Source organism: Pan troglodytes, chromosome 10 (genome assembly GCF_028858775.2).
Source record: "Pan troglodytes isolate AG18354 chromosome 10, NHGRI_mPanTro3-v2.0_pri, whole genome shotgun sequence".
Taxonomy (NCBI): domain Eukaryota; kingdom Metazoa; phylum Chordata; class Mammalia; order Primates; family Hominidae; genus Pan; species Pan troglodytes.
Window position 1 is genome coordinate 73,609,933 of NC_072408.2, and position 25,659 is coordinate 73,635,591.

Below are 25,659 nucleotides of genomic sequence, written 5' to 3' on the forward strand. Positions count from 1 at the left end.
ATTATATATCTCTTTACATCCTCCCATCTATCATGTACGGTCAGGATGGACACACTCAACATTTTCAAGTTATTACTCCTTCAACTCAAAACTCCAGAAGTACACTAAATCATATATGTTGTTTTCTTACCAAGTAAAACCATGTGGAAATATAGTACATAAAATTGCCTTTGTTATTAAAAAGCATCATAATTACATTCAAATGCTAGTGATGTTTAAGAAAAGATTGTATCTTTCTCTTTTTGTCTTTTTCTTTTCAGCCCTGTTCCTGTATTGGGTAATGGCCTTTATTACAAAAACAATAAAATTGGTTAAGTACTGTCAGTCTGGCTTGGACATATCAAACCTGCGTTTCTGCATCACAGGCATGATGGTCATCTTGAATGGGCTCTTGATGGCTGTGGAGATCAATGTCATTCGAGTCAGGGTAGGTAGCTAATGGCTTTTGTTTAGTTACTTGGATTCAAGACCCCAATATGAAAGATTACAGTTAGCTAGAAATCATTAGTATTGACAAGGATGAACACATGTATTTGATTTATATATAAATATAAAGTTGAACTAATCACTAAATTCAGGCCATTAATGTTTCAGAAATCTCAGTATGACCCTAGAAACTATTTATTCATTCACAAATATTGATTGATCAAATGCTTGCTATGTGTCAGATATTATGCTCAGTTTATATTACAGAAGAAATTGTTTTTAGGAGAAAGTTCAATCATCCATGATTGGTCTCAAAGCACACCTGGGTTAAGCAAAATACTGCATTCTCAGAAATTTAAAACTGAAAAGAAAATAATCTAATCCAGTTTGCTCATTTTGCTGATGAAGAAACATGTAGAGATAGCTTTGGCTATATATCCAAAGTAATATGGTCAAGACACACACCTGGTTTGTAATTGCATATCGATTGTACTTTCCACCACTTAATACTGTCAGTTATGTTGTGTGAGATACTAGAGATAGATTTTCCAGTATTCATTTTTTATCAGAGAACTTTGAACTTGATCTGTGAGTAGAAAGATATATGCTGCAATGCATGTGGAGAGTAGTCAGTTAACATCAGGAAACCATAGATCAAGAGACTCAATAATGGTGTTGATAATACATTTTAAAATCTAAACAAAGTAAAAACCTTCATTTGGTAGACCCTATCATAGGATATCATGAAACACTGACTCTTAGTAAAAACTATCTTTTAAAAGGTTAAGTGATCTTTTAGAATTGACCCCAAGAGGATTACATGCAAAATTCTGGCATTAACTAGTTAATCTAGTCACAACAGAAGGAAATATCTCAAAGAATATTTCAGAAAGGGATGGAAGGAGGCATTAAAATATAAATTTTGGTCACCTGAAATGAAAATGTAGAAAAGGTTGAAATTTTATTTTTAATATGTGGAAAATAATTGGACTAATTGTTATACTGTGGAATTTTTCTTGCCACAGAGATATGTATTTTTCATGAATCCTCAGAAAGTAAAGCCTCCTGAAGACCTCCAGGATCTGGGAGTGAGATTTCTTCAACCATTTGTGAATTTGCTGTCAAAAGCAACATACTGGTGGATGAACACACTTATTATATCTGCTCACAAAAAGCCTATTGATCTGAAGGCAATTGGAAAATTGCCAATAGCAATGAGAGCAGTAACAAATTATGTTTGCCTGAAAGATGCATATGAAGAACAAAAGGTGATTTAGTGTCTGTCTTCCATGTGCTTAATTACAGAGAATGGTCCTGTTGGCATGAACCTGGGAGGCAGAGCTTGCAGTGAGCCAGGATTGGGCCACTGGACTCCAGCCGGGGTGACAGAGTGAGACTCTGTCTCAAAAAAAAAAAAAATATATATATATATATATACACACACACACACACACACACATACATATATACACATATATACACACACATATATACACGTGTATATATACACATACATATATACACATGTATATACACACACACATATATACACATATATACATACACATGTATATATATACACACATATACATACACATGTATATATATACACACATATATACACATTATATATATATACACATGTATATATATACACACATATATACACACATGTATATATATACACACTATATATACACATTCTATATACACACACACACACACACACACACACATATATATATAAAGACACAAAGCTTAGGCCAGGCACGATGGCTCATGCCTATAATCCCAGCACTTTGGGAGGCCGAGGCAGATGGATCACCTGAGGTCAGGAGTTTGAGACCAGCCTGACCAACATGGAGAAACCCCATCTTTACTAAAAATACAAAAATTAGCCGGGCATGGTGACGCATGCCTGTAATCCCAGCTACTTGGGAGGCTGAGGCAGGAGAATTGCTTGAACCCAGGAGGCGAAAGTTGTGGTGAGCCGAGATTGCACCATTGCACTCCAGCCTGGGCAACAAGAGTGAAACTCTGTCTCAAAAAAAAAAAAAAAAAAAAAAGACACAAAGCTTAAATCATATCTATGGTTGAGGAAGAGCAGATTTCCTTCATCTGTCCTCCTCTGTACTTTTGAATCATGTAAATTGGGCCTGGAAGACTGGAAGAGCCAATGAAGTATACTTATATTAGTTGCTCCATTAATACATGAGGAAGGATAGAGTGAGTACTGTCTTTTCTCTGGGACATGTCACCAAGTGGAAAGTAAGAATTAAGTTCAATGATCATGTATAACTAATCCATTACCACGTAATATTAATAACTCATGAAATTTTTGTTATTGTCTTTTCACAAGCATAATACGTTTGTTATATAAAGAGGTAAAATAGATACCAACTAATAATCACTTTTGAGAAATCAAAAACCTTACATTAATTAGTGACTAAAATTTAGCTTCTATAGTTCAAAATGAGAGACTAAATTAAATAAAAGGGCATTGTCTTCCTCTTCCATGTATCATCCTATATGGCTGTCAAAATTGGCTTCCTCTGGCACTTTTCCTAAGTATTCATTATTGTTTTAAAAAATTTAAAGATGAGAGTCTTTGGATATTTTCATTTTGTCTTTTATCATTCTAAATAGTCATGCATGCTACCCACAGTGGTAGATGTGTTTTCTATTGCCATCATCTACAAATATCATTGCCATTTAAAATATTAGGATTCTCAACAACACTGGAAGGAAATAGAGTATGGTAAAACAGCTAATGAGTTTTTGGCTGTTCTAAATGAAGATCAATGAAGCATTTATGGTAAATGATGAAAATAATCTCTGTTTTGTGTCAGAAATATGTGTTATGAAATTAAATGGCAGGAAAAGGTTACAACAAATGAATCTGAGTCATTTCTCTGGTTTCACCTCTGGGAAAAGTATTGCATAAAAATTTTAAAACTGCTAAAGTAAAGATGTTTGCAGTCTAGCCTAAGCATAGCTTAATTTTTCTGAGTTCTCTTTACAACAGAGATTAGCTTGAACTTGGTGGGTTAACGTCTACATAAACTTTGGAAAACAAATTATTTATTTAACAGGGGGTTGTATAGGGAACATAATTGAGCTCTATTCTAGTGAGTTGACTTCCTTGTCACAATGAAAAAACTTTATCTACCTCCTCCCTAAATTTTAATTATGATGATTGCTCAGGTCTTAAAATTTTATTTACAACAAACAACTATAGCTGTGTGAAGCCATGAGTTGACTTAAGTATAAATGCTGTTCTTCATTTTGCATTTCTTTGAGGAATACCTAGGAAACACAAGTCTACCATAATTTTTTAAAGTATTGACTACCATTCAGGGAGATAAGAAATACGATGGAGGAGAAACAACTTGAAGTTGGGATAATCTGTTTTGTTTAGTTGGTAATTACTGGATAGGCAAACCTGTGGTGATGTAGTAACTCCAAAAGTCTTGACTAGTCTGCCTATAACCTTGATCTTTGTGCTTTACTCTTTTGCTTGCTATGCAATGCTATTTGGCAATTTTCATGATAAATATATATTTTCCCAATCAAAGAAAACTGAAAATGAATTAGGCTTTAAGAATCCTGTGTCATCCTTTGATAAGTAAAATAATACAGAGTCTTAGAAAAACTGTCTTGCTTACTTCTCATTCTCTCTATTTTATTAAAATGCATTCAGTAGCTACTATTTTCATAGAAGGCAAGGATATAGAATTATGCATGCTATGCTGAAAGGCACACATTAACATCAATTTTTAAACCCTTAAAGTATTTTTTGAAGTATAAGAAGGAATTTCCATACATGAGATTAGTTACTGCTCTAAGCAGTTTTATTTTGTTACATCTGGTTTTTTTTTCTTTTTTTTTTCTTCAGAAAAAAGTTGCAGATCATCCAAATCGGACTCCATCTATATGGCTTGCAATGTACAGAGCTTTTGGGCGACCAATTCTACTTAGTAGCACATTCCGCTATCTGGCTGATTTACTGGGTTTTGCTGGACCTCTTTGTATTTCTGGAATAGTTCAGCGTGTGAATGAAACCCAGAATGGGACAAATAACACAACTGGAGTAAGTTCCTGGTGATTTTCAACGGAAACATATTATTGATGGATTTCATTGTAATTGTCACTTTTTATTAATGCAGTTTTATGAGTTGTTCAAATAGGCTTTTTTTTTTTTCAGAGAATTGAATGCTTTCTAAAAGAAAGAAAACAGTAATTTTCCTTTTAGAAAAAAATCACGTGTTTATGTATTTATTCATTGAATGAATCTGGCCACCAAAATTATTTCTCAGATTCAGAGCCTATAAACATTTAACAAGCATTTATGGTATGCCAGAAACTTTGTGTAGAAATTGTGCATTGATTGTTTTAATCTTTATAGGAATTCTTTAAAGAATTTTTATACATGACGGGTGGCTGAGTCACTTCTTTAGAGGTCTGTGACCAATAATACTAGCAATGTGATTTGTAATATTGTACATTTCTCTTTTCTTATATAATAAAAACCCACCACCCTGTTTCACAATGTTCAGGGCAAGTCACATTATGATATTTTATTAGACATTATGTTGTTATATTGGAGCTATATAGTTAAAATACTGCGTGTTTACGATCATAAATATATAATTTTTATTTTCTATTTTTAATAAAGACTGCATTGTGAACTTCCTACTTTCTTTCTAAGTATTGATTTTTGTAGTTCCACATATAGAAACTATCGCCAGATGAATCCATTTTCCTTTTCTATTCTCTCAATCTGATTTCCTGTCCTCTTTCCATCACGTATAAAAATGTTATGCAATATGAGAACTGACCTTAAATGTTGCCTCTTCGGTGAAGCTTTTTCTGATCATCCTAGTTGGAATCTGACTCTCCTTGATAGTCCCTTAACACACTCTTTACTTTATGTTGGCACTTACTGAAGCCTGTTACTTAGAGATATGTTTATCTTCCTAGGTTGTAAGCTTATGAAACAATTACGGTGAGCCATTCATATTTGTGTTCACAATGCTTAGCCCAGATCCTTGCATACATTAGTGTTCAATTATAATGGAAATGAACCAGATATTTTCACCACTGAATACACTTTGGTGATGTTTTGTCCCTACTAGCCTAATTACATACGGATATCTAAATTCCACAGAGTTTATCCATTATCCTTCTCCCTTGCATATATTAACCACGTTTTGCTAAGAAAGAATAGGACTTGCACATTTGTATATATTCCCACAAAAAAGGAGGAAGGGACCAGAAGTAGAATTCTACTAGGTCTAAATCATAGAAAATAGTGTCCAAACTGATGTAATGTACTTAGTCAAATGTTATCTTTCCTTCTTTTCTAACAAACAAGTTACCATATGCTATTGTTACAAACAAAAATCAATTTTGGATATCCTTATGCTGAATTCAGTCGTATTCCTACTAAAACAAAATTTTGTAAGTCATGTTTTGTTACTGGTAGTGTTGCATGGGTGATATAGCCAAATTACCTATTTTATAATTTATTATTTATCTTATTAGCATAAATTAAGATATCTGAGAATCAGAAAAAGGCAACTGAGTGGAATTATTTTAAACTAATAAGGCTACCAAAATTGTATATTTCTTCCATTGGTCTTGCTGGCCAACTATCAATTTTATAGCTTCTACTTCCAAATTAGAGTGTAAACTAACTTGTCTTTTTATTTGCTGCTTACCATTTTACTAAGGTTGGATATACCTTTGCAGGAAATGCATTCTAATTTTTTTAAAATAAATTCTACCTTTTTTTTTCTTCAATTAGGCATTTCCATGACTCATTAATCAGTTAGGGATTTTACGGATTTACCTGGTTTGCATTGTATTTCACTGCTGTATAATAAATACATTGATTTTTTGTATTTAAATATTATGTATCTTTTAATAAATGCAAACTGTACACCTGGTCTATAAAAAGACGAGTTTTAATATGGCACTTTTTTTCTTTGGGGACCAGATTTCAGAAACCCTCTCATCAAAGGAATTTCTTGAAAACGCGTACGTTCTAGCAGTTCTTCTCTTCTTGGCTCTTATTCTGCAAAGGACATTTTTGCAGGCTTCCTACTATGTAACCATAGAGACTGGCATTAACCTCCGTGGAGCTCTGCTGGTATGTAAAGGCTGTGAATACTATTTGTTTCCTAAGAATGCTATATACCATTCAGTGAAAAGAATAGCGGTAGCTTCAGTTTTGTTTTTTCATTCCCTTTTCATTTTGGTATTACAACAACGTTTCTATAATCTACTTAATGAAAGAAACAGAGCTAATTAATAAACCTATTGAATTAAAAATAACTTTCAAATAATGTTAAGAAAAATATTTTGAAATCTTACATTTATTTATCTCTTTCTGTTTGTTCTAGAGCTTATGCTTTAAGTTTAATGCATGTTTTTATTATATCACTAGAAAAAAGGAAGTCTGTATTTGGTTAAGGACTGAAAATAACTATACTGAAGTAGAAATAACTGTAGTGGTTGATTTAAGAAGATGATCCTATAGAATTTTTCTTTTTTCTCAAAAAAATTAAATGCTTGTTATTTATTTTCAGTGAAAATAATCATAGTGTAAATTTTAAGTTTAGAGCTTTATGTACTCTTTTTTTTTTTTTTTGGTAGGCCATGATTTATAATAAAATCCTTAGGCTCTCCACGTCTAACTTATCCATGGGGGAGATGACTCTGGGGCAGATCAACAACTTAGTCGCCATTGAAACTAATCAACTCATGTGGTTTTTGTTCCTGTGTCCCAATCTATGGGCTATGCCTGTTCAGGTAGGTAGATAAATATAAGTAAGATTTTTGTCTGCAGAGGAAATAAAACAAAAAAAGCAGTAATGTATTTAGCTCTGTAAAAGGTGTATAGTTTTTGAATGTGCAAATATTACACTCTTTCATAGAAAAGGAAGCTGAGACTCAGAAATGTTATAGCATAGGTTAAGCAAGAGAAGTTTGAAATTATACTGCTCGGGTTCAAATATCTGCCCTACCCCCTCATTTACACAAGTGCTTAACTCCTCAAAGTCCTAGTTTTCTTAACTGTAAATGAGAATAATAATAGTACTTCTCATAAAGTTGTGGGAATTGTCAAGGTTAAATAGATTAATATGTCTATAACATCTAGCGTAGTGCCCAGCATTTCCTGGGCATCCAGTAACTGTTAGTTGTTAATATTATTGCCTCGATTCATGTAAGTCACAGAGCCATGGTTTGACCCCTTTTATTTTGGCAAGCTCTCTTATAGCATTTCTAAACGAGAGCAATTGCTTTAATCAATCCCATAGTTTCAATAGTTAGTATATTGCAAAATGTCAAACTGCATAAAATGGTAGGAACAGTGACAAACTGGAGTGCTATTTAGCTATTTCCTATGTAAAATAACATTTTAGTAAAGACACATTTTCTTCTTCCCCTAGCTGGGTAAAAATGGCAAAAGAAATATACTCAGTTTTTTCCTCTGTATAAACTGGACATTTTTAATTATCTCAAGTTTTGCATTCTGTAGATGAAGCTTAAGTGCTAGATCTTATTTGAAAAAATCTATCATCTAAGTCCCTGTGTCCCACATTTATTCAAGTGCATAAAGTAATAAAGAAGATGCTAGTTTTTAACTTACTGTTTGCCTTTTCATTTTTTAATAGAAAACCAAGGCAAATAAAAGTGTATATTATGCACAGTGCTTGGCACAAAGTAGGATTTGAGATGTACTTTGTCTCATTTTATCAAAATATACTTATATAAAGGTGAATTAGGTAGCTGCCTAGGTGGTGTAATTTCAAGTGCACCAAAAGTCTCTGAATGACTGCATCATGGGTGACCTTAAGGAATTTTTTGTTTTTATTGGATATCTCAAACTACCTAATTAGTTAGGCAGTAAACGTGTCATTGGCCCCAGGCAGCTGCTATTAAGCTATTATCATTGGCATATAGGCATAAATTATATACTTGAACTGCATGGATACAGTTCATTAATTGATGTTTTGAGCCATGATAAATCAGAGAGAGAGAGAATAGGATAGCAGGGGTAAATTCTGAGTTTTAAAGGAAAAAGAAGACAGTGGCAAACCAGAGAGGACAGGTCTGAATGGTTTTGCCTTTGGTTTGGGGAAAGAGAAGTATATTAAGATAGGACACCAGCTTTAGCTTTTTAACAGTTTTAATTACCGTCTGCCTTCTTGTCAGTAAGTGATTTCTGAAGTCATAAGAAGGTGAGGAGCTCAGCTCATTCCTTTAGTCCACAGACAACCATCCTCTACTCACATGATGCTGCCCCTACTTTTCATCCTCTCAGCCTTGAAAAGCTAGTACAATTCCAAAAGAATATAGAATGTCAAATTTATGGTGGGTGACGGCGTTTTCAAGAAAAAATTTATGCCCTTTAAAAAATCTGAAGACTACTTAAAAGGTTGGAAGCGTCATGGGACCACTTTGCGAATTCATGCAATAAATTGGCTTGACATCAGTTGTACAGATTATCATACTAAAAATACATTCCTAGCACTTAGCCTTCCCCAAATAAATCAGAGTAAAACCCAACTGTCACAGCTGGGTTGACTTGATGGTTAATTCTGTCCCTCTAGAGAACCCTAATACCGTTGACTTCCAAATAAACAATATAATAATTAAGAAATACTACGTTTGCACTAAAAATTATGTCCTTTCATGCAATGGCTTCCACACCCCATTCATTTTCTCTTTTCCATGTGTTTTTCTCTCTAGATCATAATGGGCGTGATTCTGCTCTATAATTTACTTGGATCAAGTGCATTGGTCGGTGCAGCTGTCATTGTGCTCCTTGCGCCAATTCAGTACTTTATTGCTACAAAGTTGGCAGAGGCTCAGAAAAGTACACTTGTAAGTAACATCTTTTGGAAACTTAATTACAAAAATGAGCAATGCTGTTTTAATTTTATAATATAGGAAATTAATACATACCACTAAAGATAATTTGGAAACAATTCTATTTCACTTCAGTTCTTCAGCAGCAAATGTGTATTTTCCATGTTGCGAAAACAATTTTTAAAAGTGGATTGGAAATTTAAAACTTGATGATCTTAGACTCAAAATACTAGAATCACCGTTCCCCATGTTTTAAAGTACCATGAGGTGATAAGGCTTTCAGTCTTCTTAGATCACTTGTCTGAAGAATCTTAAGCGTACGTTGAGGCTAGTGAATGTCAGTTATTGACACGCAAGAAATGGATCAAGGTGCAAGTGAAGGGTCAAGTTTGCTGCTTCTGAAATTATATTTCCCTAGGGTAGACTCAAAGCATGTGAGGATCTATGGAGTCACATTGACATGTTTCAGTGGCAGCTGCTCTTGCTGAATATATTTCTGGTCAATTTGGCAAGCAAGAAAAAGCCCAATTATTGACCTTTTCTGGCTTCAATTTGCCATGAAATCATTTCATTTGAGCACGAATTTGCTGCTTTTAGAGAAATCTTTGCAAATAATAAAATTGTTGACAGCATGTTTACAAATAAAGTTTGATTAAATATGAGCAAGGCTGTCTGTAAATCAGGCATAAAATGTGAAGATGCTGCCACTGACAGGATTGTTTCTCAAGTTCGTGTTTCTACTATGACAAGCGAGTTGCATGTCACGCAAGCGGTGTTTATCACTTGTTTTTCTGCTCCTTTAGGTAGGTTACTCATTATTTCTGTCTGAGCCAGCTATCCTTTTTACTCCAGCACACAAATACAGAAAGGTGTGGAAGGGGAGCTTAGGAGAGATATGATGATTCCCAAACATCTGTCTTTCATTTAGCTATTCATACCATGTTCATTCACTCATTGAACAATCATTTGATAGGCATTTAAACACCCTGTAAAGACAAAACGTTGAACAAAAACCAGGCTGTTTGCTACTTTTGCTTTCTCCTATCTGTCTTTTGACCACTCTACTGCCCCTTTTGATAGTTAATTAGTCATATATTACCTTGTTAGTAATTCTAGTATGACATGTGGTGATGAAGGAAGCTGAAACAGCTGGCTAAAATGAAGCTTTCATATCTGCTACAAATCTCTCTATGATTATTCCAAGTTGTTAGTAAATCTCACTTAGGCCTTACCCAAGAACTTACAAAGAAGTATGTGGAAATCTCTTGATAGCTAAGATAATAGGCTTAGTTTCAATAACTGTATTATGAAGATGCAATATGAATGCACAGAACACTGTACCCTCATATTTTCAAATAAGAAGCCCACTAACTTTTCTTAAATTTATTATTTTTCTTCTTGTAAGTATGAGTGATAGAGTTGACTGCAGAAGAAATTAAGTTAGATGTTAGGAGTCATTATAAGTCTCCTTATTATTTAAATTTATGTCTATATTATCTGCAGACATGATTCAAGGAAATCATGTGAAACTTTAGAAAATTGTTTTTAGCTTTGATGTAAACCAAAGCAACAGAGACATACATGTTTTTAGGTGGAAAGAAATGTTGAGGCCATCTCATTAAACTCTTTATTTCATGAAGCACAAAGGGTTTAACTGCTTCTCCTGGGAACTTCACAACCTAATTAGTGAGTGGCAGGGCCAGTCTGAAATCAAGGTCTCCTCAATCCCTGTCCATTACATGGTTCTGCCTTTCTGATTCACTTGGATGCAGCTGGTATTATTTTTCTTCCTTTGTTTTATAGGATTATTCCACTGAGAGACTCAAGAAAACAAATGAAATATTGAAAGGCATCAAACTTCTAAAATTGTATGCCTGGGAACACATTTTCTGCAAAAGTGTGGAGGAAACAAGAATGAAAGAACTATCTAGTCTCAAAACCTTTGCACTATATACATCACTCTCCAGTAAGTTGCTGTTGCTCTAAGAACAGGCGACTTTAAGGGCAACCAGAATAACCAATAGTCTATTCAGTTTAGATTGTGATCAATGAAACATTCTAGTTCTTCAAGAACACCTATTTATTTTCTAAACACGTGCTGTCCAATAGCCACCAGCCACACGAGGCTATCTATTTACATTTAAATTAAAGACCAAAGTAAGCACAGGTTTAGAGTCAAGTAGACCTGAATTTGATTCCTCACAACTAGTGTGCCCTTGGCCATGTTACTCTACAAACTGAAATCGTTGGTTTTCTTCATCAGTAAAATGAAGATGGTGATAATAGTAACTGTAATTAAAACCCTCGTTATCAGTTCAGTTAGGATAAATAGTTGGTTTTTAGTAAAAAAGTAAAACTTTGTTTACTGAAATTGATTTGACTACATTACGATTGATTTTCTTATCCCCAAAGATCCTTTAACTATTTTTCCATTTGTCTCAGAATACTCATGGGTAGCACTTGTGGCTGCAGCTTTTACTCCGAGAAAACTTTGCCACAAAATATCTTGCTTTTATTATTATTTTGTATCACTCTAGGATATCGACTTTGGAAACAAAAGACATCGTTCTATTTGTAGCATTCTGTTTTTAGTAGTGGTGTTTCCATTTACAAAATATAGTAACTCTCAATCGCTAAAAATGTCAAATCCTAGAAATCATAGCATTCTTTTTTTTTAATTATACTTTAAGTTCTAGGGTACATGTGCACAATGTGCAGGTTTGTTACATATATATACATGTGTCATGTTGGTGTCCTGCACCCATTAACTTGTCATTTACATTAGGTATATCTCCTAATGCTATCCCTCCCCTCTCCCCACACCCCACGACAGGCCCCGGTGTGTGATGTGAGGGGTCCAAGTGTTTTCATTGTTCAGTTCCCACCTATGAGTGAGAACATGTGGTGTTTGGTTTTTTGTCCCTGCAATAGTTTGCTGAGAATGATGGTTTCCAGCTTCATCCATGTCCCTACATGAACTCATCCTTTTTTATGGCTGCATAGTATTCCATGGTATATATGTGCCACATTTTCTTAATCCAGTCTATCATTGTTGGACATTTGGGTTGGTCCAAGTCTTTGCTATTGTGAATAGTGCTGCAATAAACACACGTGTGAATGTGTCTTTATAGCAGCATGATTTATAATCCTTTGGGTATATACCCAGTAATGGGATTGCTGGGCCAAATGGTATTTCTAGTTCTAGATCCTTGAGGAATCACCACACTGTCTTCCACAACGGTTGAACCAGTTTATAGTCCCACGAACAGTGTAAAAGTGTTCCTATTTCTCCACATCCTCTCCAGCACCTGTTGTTTCCTGACTTTTTAATGATCGCCATTCTAACTGGTATGAGATGGTATCTCATTGTGGTTTTAATTTGCATTTCTCTGATGGCCAGTGCTGATGAGCATTTTTTCATGTGTCTGTTGGCTGCATAAATGTCTTCTTTTGAGAAGTGTCTGTTCAGACCCTTTGCCCACTTTTTGATGGGGTTATTTGTTTTTTTCTTGTAAATTTGAGTTCTTTGTAGATTCTGGATATTAGCCCTTTGTCAGATGAGTAGATTGCAAAAATTTTCTCCCATTCTGTGGGTTGCCTGTTTGCTTTGATGGTAGTTTCTTTTGCTGTGCAGAAGCTCTTTAGTTTAGTTAGATCCCATTTGTCAATTTTGGCTTTTGTTGCCATTGCTTTTGGTGTTTTAGTCATGAAGTCCTTGCCCATGCCAATGTCCTGAATGGTATTGCCTAGGTTTTCTTCTAGGGTTTTTATGGTTTTAGGTCTAACATTTAAGTCTTTAATCCATTTTGAATTATTTTTTGTATAAGGTGTAAAGAAGGGATCCACTTTCAGCTTTCTACATATGGCTAGCCAGTTTTCCCAGCACCATTTATTAAATAGAGAATCATTTCACCATTTCTTGTTTTTGTCAGGTTTGTCAAAGATCAGATGGTTGTAGATGTGTGGTATTATTTCTGAGGGCTCTGTTCTGTTCCATTGGTCTATATCTCTGTTTTGGTACCAGTACCATGCTGTTTTGGTTACTGTAGCCTTGTAGTATGGTTTGAAGTCAGGTAGCATGATGCCTCCAGGTGTTCTTTTGGCTTAGGATTGTCTTGGCAATGTGGGCTCTTTTTTGGTTCCATATGAACTTTAAAGTAGTTTTTTTCAATTCTGTGAAGAAAGTCATTGGTAGCTTGATGGGGATAGCATTGAATCTATAAATTACCTTGGGCAGTATGCCCATTTTCATGATATTGATTCTTCCTATCGATGAGCATGGAATGTTCTTCCATTTGTTTGTGTCCTCTTTTATCTCATTGAGCAGTGGTTTGTAGTTCTCCTTGAAGAGGTCCTTCATATCCCTTGTAGGTTGTATTTCTAGGTATTTTATTCTCTTTGTAGCAATTGTGAATGGGAGTTCACTCATGATTTGGCTCTCTGTTTGTCTACTATTGGTGTATAGGAATGTTTGTGATTTTTGCACATTGATTTTGTATCCTGAGACTTTGCTGAAGTTGCTTATCAGCTGAAGGAGATTTGGGGCTGAGACATTGGGGTTTTCTAGATATACAATCATGTCATCTGCAAACAGGGATAATTTGACTTCCTCTTTTCCTAGTTGAATACCCTTTATTTCTTTCTCCTGCCTGATTGTCCTGGCCAGTACTTCCAACACTATGCTGAATAGGAGTGGTGAGAGAGGGCATCCCTGTCTTGTGCCAGTTTTCAAAGGGAATGCTTCCAGTTTTTGCCTATTCGGTATGATACTGGCTGTGGGTTTGTCATAAATAGCTCTTATTATTTTGAGATACGTCCCATCAAAACCAATTTATTGAGAGTTTTTAGCATGAAGGGCTGTTGAATTTTGTCAAAGGCCTTTTCTGCATCTACTGAGATAATCATGTGGTTTTTGTCTTTGGTTCTGTTTATATGCTGTATTTGCGTATGTTGAACGAGGCTTTGCATCCCAGGGATGAAGCCCACTTGATCATGGTGGATAAGATTTTTGATGTGCTGCTGGATTCAGTTTACCAGTATTTTATTGAGGATTTTTGCATCTATGTTCATCAGGGATATTGGTCTAAAATTCTCTTTTTTTTTGTTGTGTCTCTGCCAGGCTTTGGTATCAGGATGATGCTGGCCTCATAAAATGAATTAGCAAGGATTCCCTCTTTTTCTGTTGATTGGAATAGTTTCAGAAGGATGGTACCAGCTCCTCCTTGTACCTCTGGTAGAATTCAGCTGTGAATCCATCTGTTCCTGGACTGTTTTTGGTTGGTAGGCTATTAATTATTGCTTCATTTCAGAGCCTGTTATTGGTCTATTCAGGGATTCAACTTCTTCCTGGTTTAGTCTTGGGAGGGTGTATGTGTCCAGGAATGTATCCATTTCTTCTAGATTTTCTAGTTTATTTGCATAGAGGTGTTTATAGTATTCTCTGATGGTAGTTTGTATTTCTGTGGGATCAGTGGTGATATCCCCTTTATCATTATTTTTGCGTCTATTTGATTCTTCTCTCTTTTCTCATTAGTCTTGCTAGTGGTCTATCTATTTTGTTGATCTTTTCAAAAAACCAGTTCCTGGATTCATTTATTTTTTGAAGGGTTTTTTGTGTCTCTATTTCCTTCAGTTCTGCTCTGATCTAAGTTATTTCTGGCCTTCTGCTAGCTTTTGAATTTGTTTGCTCTTGCTTCTCTAGTTCTTTTAATTGTGATGTTAGGGTGTCCGTTTTAGATCTTTCCTGCTTTCTCTTGTGGGCATTTAGTGCTATAAATTTCCCTCTACACACTGCTTTAAATGTGTCCCAGAGATTCCGGTATGTTGTGTCTTTGTTCTCGTTGGTTTCAAAGAACATCTTTCTTTCTGCCTTCATTTTGTTATGTACCCAGTAGTCATTCAGGAGCAGGTTGTTCAGTTTCCATGTAGTTGAGCGGTTTTGAGTGAGTTTCTTAATCCTGATTTCTAGTTTGATTGCACTGTGGTCTGAGAGACAGTTTGTTATAATTTCTGTTCTTTTACATTTGCTGAGGAGTGCTTTACTTCCAACTATGTGGTCAATTTTGGAATAGGTGTGACTCAGAAGGATGTATATTCTGTTGATTTGGGGTGGAGAGTTCTGTAGATGTCTATTTGTTCTGCTTGGTGCAGAGCTGAGTTCAACTCCTGGATATCCTTGTTAACTTTCTGTCTCGTTGATCTGTCTAATGTTGACAGTGGGGTGTTAAAGTCTCCCATTATTATTGTGTGGAACTCTAAGTCTCTTTGTAGGTCTCTAAGGACTTGCTTTATGAATCTGGGGGCTCCTGTATTGGGTGCATATATATTTAGGATAGTTAGCTCTTCTTGTTGAGTTGATCCCTTTACCATTGTATAATGGCCTTCTTTGTCTCTTTTGATCTTGTTGGTTTAAAGTCTGTTTTATCTGAGACTAGGATTGCAACCTCTGCCTTTTTTTGTTTTCCATTTGCTTGGTAGATCTTCCTCCATCCCTTTATTTTGAGCCTATGTGCGTCTCTACACGTGAGATGGTTTTCCTGAATACAGCACACTGATGGGTCATGACTCTTTATCCAATTTGCCAGTGTGTGTCTTCTAATTGGAGCATTTAGCCCATTTACTTTTAAGTTTAATATTGTTATGTGTAAATTTGATCCTGTCATTATGATGTTAGCTGGTTATTTTGCTCGTTAGTTGATGCAGTTTCTTCCTAGCATCGATGGGCTTTAAAATTTGGCATGTTTTTGCAGTGGCTGGTACCAGTTGTTCCCTTCCATGTTTATTGCTTCCTTCAGGAGCTCTTGTAGGGCAGGTCTGGTGGTGACAAAATCTCTCAGCATTTGCTTATCTGTAAAGTATTTTATTTCTCCTTCACTTATGAAGCTTAGTTTGGCTGGATATGAAATTCTGGGTTGAAAATTCTTTACTTTAAGAATGTCAAATATTGGTCCCCACTCTCTTCTGGCTTGTAGAGTTTCTGTCAAGAGATCCCCTGTTAGTCTGATGGGCTTCTCTTTGTGGGTAACCCGACCTTTCTCTCTGGCTGCCCTTAACATTTTTTCCTTCATTTCAACTTTGGTGAATCTGACAATTATGTGTCTTGGAGTTGCTCTTCTCGAGGATTATCTTTGTGGCGTTCTCTGTATTTCCTGCATTTGAATGTTGGCCTGCCTTGCTAGGTTGGGGAAGTCCTCCTGGATAATATCCTGCAGAGTGTTTTCCAGCTTGGTTCCATTCTCCCTGTCACTTTCAGGTACCCCAATCAGACATAGATTTGGTCTTTTCATATAGTCCCATATTTCTTGGAGGCTTGTTCTTTTCTTTTTACTCTTTTTTCTCTAAAGTTTTCACTTCATTTCATTCATTTGATCTTCCGTCACTGATATCCTTTCCTCCAGTTGATCAAATCAGCTACTGACGCTTGTGCATGTGTCATGTAGTTCTGGTGCCATGGTTTTCAGATCCATCAGGTCATTTAAGGACTTCTCTACACTGGTTATTCTAGTTACTCATTTGTCTAATCTTTTTTCAAGGTTTTTAGCTTGTTTGTGATGGGTTTGAACTTCCTCCTTTAGCTCAGAGAAGTTTGATCGTCTGAAGCCTTCTTCTATCAACTCGTCAAAGTCATTCTCCGTCCTGCTTTGTTCCGTTGCTGGCGAGGAGCTGCATTCTTTTGGAGGGGGAGAGGCGCTCTGATTTTTAGAATTTTCAGTTTTTCTGCTCTGTTTTTTTCCCCATCTTTGTGGTTTTATCTACCTTTGGTCTTTGATGACGGTGATGTAAAGATGGGGTTTTGGTGTGGATGTCTTTTCTGTTTGTTACTTTTCCTTCTAATAATCAGGACCCTCAGCTGCAGGTCTGCTGGAGTTTGATGGAGGTCCACTCCAGACCCTGTTTGCCTGGGTATCAGCAGCGGAGGCTGCAGAACAGAGAATATTGCTGAACAGCAAATGTTGCTGCCTGATCGTTCCTCTGGAAGCTTCGTCTCAGAGGGGTACTCGGCCGTGTGAGGTGTCAGTCTGCCCCTACTGGGGGTGCCTCCCAGTTAGGCTACTTGGGGGTCAGGGACCCACTTGAGGAGGCAGTCTCTCCATTCTCAGATCCCAAACTCCATGCTAGGAGAACCACTACTCTCTTCAAAGCTGTCAGACAGGGACATTTAAGTCTGCAGAGGTTTTTTCTGCCTTTTGTTTGGCTATGCCCTGCCCCCAGAGGTGGAGTCTACAGAGGCCTCCTTGAGCTGCGGTGGGTTCCACCCAGTTTGAGCTTCCCGGCTGCTCTGTTTACCTACTCAAGCCTCAGCAATGGCGGGTGCCCCTCCCCCAGCCTCGCTGCCACCTTGCAGTTCGATCTCAGACTGCTGTGCTAGCAATAAGTGAGGCTCCATGGGTGTGGGACCCTCCGAGCCAGGCGCGGGATATGATCTCCTGGTGTGCTGTTTGCTAAGACCGTTGGAAAAGCACAGTATTAGAGTGGGAGTGACCCGATTTTCCAGGTGCCGTCTGTCACAGCCTCCCTTGGCTAGGAAAGGGAATTCCCTGACCCCTTGTGCTTCCTGGGTGAGGCGATGCCTCGCCCTGCTTTGGCTCATGCTCGGTGGGCTGCACCCACTGTCCTGCACCCACTGTCCAACAAGCCCCAGTGACATGAACCTGGTACCTCAGTTGGAAATGCAGAAATCACCCGTCTTCTGCGTCGTTCACACTGGTAGCTGCAGACTGGAGCTGTTCCTATTTGGCCATCTTGGAACCCCCTCGAAATCATTGCATTCTTATGTGTGATGTTAACATCTTTCTCAAACAGCATTGGCTGAAGATTCATTTGATGAATTCGGTTTTTTCCTAAATAGATGATTCAGATGATTGCAACGATTCTCTTGTTAGTTCTGTTTAGAAATAACTCCAAGAACAGTTTTTACATTTTATTTTCACATTAAAAATCAATCAGATTTGCTTCAGCCTCAAAGAGTGTGTTTATGTAAAACTAAATGAGTACTGGCAGTGAGATACACTTTGTTTTTTCTAAACGGGAAAAGGGTTAAAAATATTTGCAGTTTTTTTAACTTGTCTCCTTGGGAGCTTATGATGTGATATTTTCTTGAAGATTGTCAAGAAAACTTAGCCATTTTTGAAAACTGAGGAGAAAAAAATACCATTTTCAGGTAAAAGAAGCCAAACTTCGTTCACATAAAACCCTTTTTTCCAATATATTTTCAAAAATTTCAAAATAGAGACTTCTTTCATCCTCAACTCTAACTTTAAAAGCAACTGTTACAAAAATATTGTTTTTTCCCTCGAAGTATGACTGAGTATTCTCATGAATAACAGGGTTTATGTTAGTATACTTTACACAAACTTAGCAAAACTACTCCCACTAATATTTGATTAGATTTATGTGTCAGTTTTGCTCATCTTTGTTGCTCCCAAGACCTTTAACAAATTAAAATTTTGGAAGTTTATATATTGTTTCCTCTTGAATTATAAACTCCTTTAGAGTTTAAAGATTATAAACATTTATTTTTTGAAATAGATTTAGAGAAAATATTTGGCTTATATAGCCCCTTTATTCTAGCCCTAATGCTTGATACATTAGACATAAAGTTGGAAGGAGTTTTATCTTCCAGCAATGCACCACTAACATAGTGTCAAAATGCTAGAAGACAGGATGATCAAGATTCACTTGCTTATATTGTACTACTCTAAGTTGGTGACCCCTTCAATACATCCTTCTCTTCAGGGGACTGAAATTCTCATAAGAAGGATGGATGCAGCCAAGAATAATAACAATAACAACAACAACAACAAAGATATATTGAGAGTATACTTAGCCAATTATTGCCATAAGTGGTTTTTCATATACCATCCCATTTAATTGTTACAACAGCCCAGTGGTTTTGAATCTATTATTTATTTTTATATATTGTTTGAGACAAGGTCTCACTCTATCACCCAGGCCAGAGTGCAGCAGTGCAAGCATAGCTCACTGCAGCCTTTAATTGCTGGGCTCAAGTGCTTCCGCCTCACAAAGTGGTGGGATTACAGGCATGAGCCACAATGCCTGGCCTAGATTTTATTATTAACTCCACTTTAGAATTAAAAGATTGACATATAAAGAACTTAGGTAACCTGAACTTCTTTCAAATCATCCAGCTACTAAAGGGCTGAGGTGAGATGTGAATTCAGCTTGTGTGTCTCTAGAGATGAGAGTTGTGTTGGTATTTGAGTCAAATACAAGAAGAGAGAGGGTAGAGGAGGTCATCCTAGGGGAGAGCAGTAAGAAGTCATGAGGGGGAAAATACATTATCCTGTGTTCTTGATAGGCAGCTGGGATTCTTGAGTCAATGGAGCAAAATTCCAGTTTGACCACTTCAAGTTTTATTATTTTGTTCAGTACAATCTTGTTGGTGGTGAGTTGAACAGAGCTGGCTATAAATCCTAGCTCTGACACTGTGTAGTAGAATGGCCTTGAGAAAATTACTTATATCCTCCTAGCCTCAGTTTCTTCAACTGTAACATGAGCTATTAATAATATCTACCATGTAGGATTGTAAAGATTAAAGAAGATAATGGATAATACAAACATTTATTGAGTGCACACTCCATCTCTGGCACTATGTCAAGTGCTTCATACTCATCTGCTACCAAGCAGGTTAAACGAAAAGAATACACTTAGAATATAGGGTGAAAATACAGCAAAAGAAACTATCATCAGAGTGAACAAACTACACAATGGGAGGAAATGTTTGCGATCTATCCATCTAAAAAATGTCTAATATCCAGAATCTACAAGGAACTTAAACAAATTTATGAGGAAAAAAAAACCCTCTTAAAAAGTGGGCAAAGGACATGAACAGACACTTCTCAAAGGAAGACATTTATGTGGCCAACAAACATGAAATAAAGCTCAACATCACTCATCATTAGAGAAATGCAAATCAAAACCACAATGAGACACCATCTCACGCCAGTCAGAATAGCAATTATTAAAAAGTCAAGAAACAACAGATGCTGGTGAGGCTGTGGAGAAACAGGAATGCTTTTACACTGTTGATGGGAATGTAAATTAGTTCAACCATTGTGGAAGACCAGTGTGATGATTTCTCAAAAACCTAGAACCAGAAATACCATTTGACCCAGCAATCTCATTACTGGGTATATACCCAAAGGAATGTAAATCATACTATTTTAAAGATACATGCATGTGTATGTTTATTGCAGCACTATTCACAATAGCAAAGACATGGAATCAATCCAAATGTCCATCAGTGATAGACTGGATAAAGAAAATGTGGTATATACACCATGGAATACTATGCAGCCATAAAAAGGAATAGGATGATGTCCTTTTCAGGGACATGGATGGAGCTGGAAGCATTATCCTAACCAAGGAACAGAAACTAACCCAGGAACAGAAAACCAAACACCACATGCTCTCACCTATAAGTGGGAGTTGAATAATGAGAACACACGGACACAGGGAGAACAACACACACTGGGGCCTATGAGGAGGGCAGTGGGAAGGAAAGTAGCTAATGCATCTGGGCTTAATAGGTGTAGCAAACCACCATGGCACATGTTTATCTATGTAACAAGCCTGCATATCCTGCACATGTATCCCGGAACTTAAAATAAAATATAATAGGGTGACAATGGTCAGAGAAAGAAGGTTGAGGCAGAAATGTGGCTTCTCATCTGTGTTATTACAAAACTCAGATCAGTGTTTGGATTCGCGGTACTGTACAAGAGTCTATGTTTGACAACTAAGTCATATCTGGACTTGCAAAAGCACAGTCTGATTCTGTTCTATGTACGGTGGTAAGGATAATCCCTGAGAGCGGATGATTTTTAAAACTCGAGTCCTCTACTGTTAAGAAAATTAGATTCTAGCTTCTCACTCTGCTGTTGCCTGGCTCTGTTACCAACAATTCACTTTATCTTTGGTTTCTTGGTTCCTAAAATTCTATAGTTTATGACTGTATGACTATAAATCACCAACTTGGCTTTTTATTTTTACTGTTACTTCCAAACACTAGTATTTCAGGCTAAAATGTGAGTTTTTCTTATTTCAACTAGGCATATCATGCTGATCCAATGACAGTTAAATATATTCCAGGAGAGATATTTAGACACGCAGAGAGTCCAGGATATGGAGTTGTTTTATTAACTGAAAGGGCCATAAATGAATATTAATATCACTGCTGGAAAGAGAACTCGAAGTGATGTCAAATTCTTGTTTTTAATCTGTGTAATAACCTGATTTCACATATTTAAATTAGTGGACTAAACAAAAGATAGACTGTAACCCCTCTGTAGAATACACATTTGTTAATTTCTAATAATTTTTATCATTAAAGGATGATTTTATATGAATTCTTTTGTTTGTAACATTTCATAAGAAAAAAATTCAATAAAGAAAAACAGATACTAGTTAAGACTAATGTATGGGAGCTCATAAAACTGCACACAAGTAGATATTAACTGGGAAATGTTTGTGGACTCCAGACAAAATGACATTTAATACTCTTTGTCCGTCCTGTCTTCAAAGAAAGTTAAAGCAATAATAGATGATTAAAGTTACTGAAAATGTTTTCACAGTTCAATGAAACTAATGCATTTTATTTCTTTCCACAGTCTTCATGAATGCAGCAATTCCCATAGCAGCTGTTCTTGCTGTAAGACACTTTTTCTCGCTTTTAGAAATGAAACCAAGTCAGTGTTTATAAATGATTTATGAGCAAGAATGTGTGGGTAGTAATATATATTACCTCACCTCTGTGACTTCTCTCTGTTGCAGTCTCCATTGCAAGAGTTCTAATCCAGGGTTTCTCAATAAAGACACTATGGACATTTTAATCCAAATAAATTTTGTTCTAGGGGCTGCCCTCTGTGTTAGGAGGTTTAGCAGCATCCCTGGCTTCTAGCTACCAGGTGCCAGTAGCAACCTCAGTTACGACAATCAAAACATTGCCAAATGTATACTGGTACATTTGCAAACATTGCAAAATGAACAGTGGTTGGGAATTAACTGTTCTAATCTCAATGATCTGGTTCCCAGACACTCTTACAACAAGATGGAGCTAGATCAATAACCAGAAAATCTTAAATAATTGCATTATATTTCATACTAAAATGACAAAATCGGCAACTGGTATTATTTGTAGAAATGTAATTAGCTGAGCATGATGGCGCATGCCTGTAGTCCCGGCTAACTGGGAGGCTGAGGTGGGAGGATCACCTGAGCCTGGGGAGGTCGAGGCTGCAGTGAGCCACGATTACGCTACTGCACTCTAGCCTGGGCAATGAAGTGATACCGTGTCTCAAAAAAAAAAAATGGAAATAAGTCTTCTTTGGATATTAATGCTGACAGTTTTAGTAAAGATCCACAACAGTGAGGACCCCAAAACAACAGAACATTCTTTTTCTCCCGGAGTATTTAGTATTGCTTGGAAAGGGCTTGACTGGTTGTTGAAAACTCTGGGTTCTCCATCCCTTTATTCTCCCAACTTAGCAATCTGACAGGGTCAATTACCTAACCTGTAAGTAGAATTTTTTTCTAACTTTCTCGTAAGTTTGCCACTATAATTGCAGGTAAGCCTTTCAGGACTCACCAAAAGCAAGTATTGTTTTAATTAGGGAGTTTTGGATGAAGTCATTGTTATCATAGTTACAATGGACATACTGGCATAGCAGAATATGTTAGGTTTCTAAGACTGAATGTACGCATGTGTGAAACTTTTTCCAGCTTTCTCTAAAGAACTCCTTTCTTTGCACAGACATTTGTGACCCATGCGTATGCCAGTGGAAACAATCTGAAACCTGCAGAGGCCTTTGCTTCACTGTCTCTCTTCCATATCCTGGTCACACCACTGTTCCTGCTCTCCACGGTGGTCAGATTTGCAGTCAAAGCCATCATAAGGTATGCACTGAAGTGTCTGACATGTTTTGCTTATTGATAATAGAAATGATGTGTGCTAATAGGAGTATTTGAAAAAATATAAAAAAGAACATTAAAATCACTGCCAGGAGACAACCATTGTTAAAATTGTGGTATGCTACTTTTCAGTCTTTTATTTATTTCATGTAAAAATAATTTTTCAAAACAAAAATTTTAAATTTATCTAGCATTTGTCTCCTGATTACACTTTTTTTTTATTATTCTCCCTTCATTTAAGTTTTATAATGCCCCATGTTTACTGACTATGTAATATTCTATGTTGGAAATATTCTAATTTATTTAACAATTACCTTTTTATTGAACATTTAGAATGTTTCTATTTTCTCCCTAACATAAATAACATTGAAGTTCACGCATCTCTGTTTATCTGTAAACTTTTCTCTGATGATTTTCTCAGGTTGGATTTCTAGAAGTGGGGATACTAGTTCTAATAATATGCACATCTTTGAGGTCCTTGATGAGTATGTTGCTTTCCACTGAAGTGGTGGTAGGTCAAAGAGGGCACACATTTTTAAGATTTTTAAAAATGAATACAGCCATAATGTTTTCCACTAAAGCTGTGCCAGTTTATATTGGCAACAATAGTGACAGAGAATGTTCACATCATCACATTTACTATTTTAATTTTAGTTTAATCTGGAAAAAAATCCAGGCTTAAAGTCTCTGAAAATGGTTAAGAATTGTAAAACCATTTTGTATTTTGCTCATTTAAATATGCTTCTATAGTGTTTCCAACCAGTGCAGATTTTGTCTCTTTATAATTTCTCATAATGCACAGCTATAAAAATAGATGTGATATGATAAGACCATTTTTCCACCATTTTTACTTATAAAAATGTGTTACCAAACTAGATGATACACTGCCTATACGATAGTCTATATGTCTTATGCTCCCATAAATAAGACACTCTTAAAAAGGAATTTTTCTTTTTAGATATATGCTCTTTATAAACCTATAAAACCTCAGAATGCTTTGTAAACAATCATTATCATATTTATATCTGGCTTTTGAAAGAAGTGTCAAGATGTCGCAATATTGAAGAAAAATTGGAAAATTGAGCCTTTAAATATATGAAGTATCATGTTGCAATTGACGGAAACATAGAACATCATTTGTAAGACTTTTAAAATGAGATAATTGTGCTGGTGTCTATATCTTACTGAGAAAACTAGAATTTATTATTCAAAATACCAGAATTTTCAGTTTTAAGCCAATAGTTTGCATTGGCTTAACAATCACTTAAATGCCCAATAAAATTAAAATGCATATAAATCATCTTATAAACCAAATTCTTACAGAATATGATAGTGTAACATAGTTTCAAAGTTAACCTCTGAGACATTCATTAACAACCAGTTCTAGAGCTGTTAGTGTCTGGAGCTCAAGCCTTCTGGCCACATCTGCCCTCATTTTCTTATTGTTCTGCCTTCTGAAACACTTGTCCAGATCACTGACTACTTTTTGTAGCACCACTTCCAAATTAGGCAGTGCTCTGGAAGGGAAGCTACTTCAAACAATAAAATTGATAAATGGCCAGAGTCTGCTATTTTGGTCCTTATTTTCATTTTCTCCACTCAGCAACTGTCCCTTTCATGGTTACACTTTTATTTGGAATTTGACTTTGTACTACAAGTGGAGATAGAAAAGCAGTTGATAACTTGCAATAGATAACACCTCTGAAATCAGGAGGTTACCAAATATTAAAAGGACTTTGACTTGATTAAAAAAAAATGAAAACAATCTAGGGATGTCCCTCCAATCCATGGTATACAATTCTGTGGTAATAAATCCTAGTACAGTGGAGGATGGATATCCCTGTATATTTCTGCATAGCACTCTCCCTTCTGCACATCTCATGGAAAAGACATTTGCCAGTTTGATAAAGACCAGTCTTTCTTCAGGGCTCAGTTCCAGATTTCCCAAGCCATAGGCCAAACAGAATCTGCTTATAAAAGGCTGATTGTCTCAAATGAGTTTCAGTGGTTGAATTGCAGGTCCTACAGAGATGACTGGTAAGCAGAGAACATTAATCCTTTTTCCCACTGTGTGCTAGTTCTGGGAACCCAAATAAGTGCTCTCCCAGTGTTGACTGGACTTAGAGCATTTTCTTCTGTGCCTGGGAACCCGTGACCAACCTTTAGTGCCAGTTGGCCCACAGTGAGTTGAGCAGCCTGTTTATAATCGGAGACTTTGGTCAGCTGATTTTGAAATCTCCTCTTCAGGAACTGTGGAAATTCTAAATCCCTCACTGCACTCTTAAATACATTTAGAAACTTGGTGGGGTTAGAATGGGATAAAGCACACTGTCAAACTTGTGCTATACATGCATGTAAGAGACTTGTAAACTTCTCTACCGGAGGAGAATTCCATACCATGTTCAATTCTTGGTTCCAAAACAATTC

The 25,659-nt window shown here is 36.3% G+C and overlaps 1 protein-coding gene across 5 annotated transcripts in view; it reads left to right on the forward strand.

Moving 5' to 3' along the window:
• The window catches only part of ABCC9 (ATP binding cassette subfamily C member 9), a 143,159-nt gene that overhangs the window by 24,345 nt on the left and 93,155 nt on the right, over positions 1-25,659 (forward strand). For all 5 annotated transcript variants that reach the window (XM_009425746.4, XM_063785876.1, XM_016923817.4 and 2 more), the window contains exons 6-14: positions 261-427; positions 1,452-1,694; positions 4,322-4,516; positions 6,425-6,577; positions 7,084-7,239; positions 9,184-9,318; positions 11,107-11,269; positions 21,933-21,973; positions 23,075-23,217. In XM_009425746.4, coding sequence (XP_009424021.1) covers positions 261-427; positions 1,452-1,694; positions 4,322-4,516; positions 6,425-6,577; positions 7,084-7,239; positions 9,184-9,318; positions 11,107-11,269; positions 21,933-21,973; positions 23,075-23,217 — 1,396 coding nt within the window. The remainder of the gene's footprint in view (positions 1-260; positions 428-1,451; positions 1,695-4,321; positions 4,517-6,424; positions 6,578-7,083; positions 7,240-9,183; positions 9,319-11,106; positions 11,270-21,932; positions 21,974-23,074; positions 23,218-25,659) is intronic.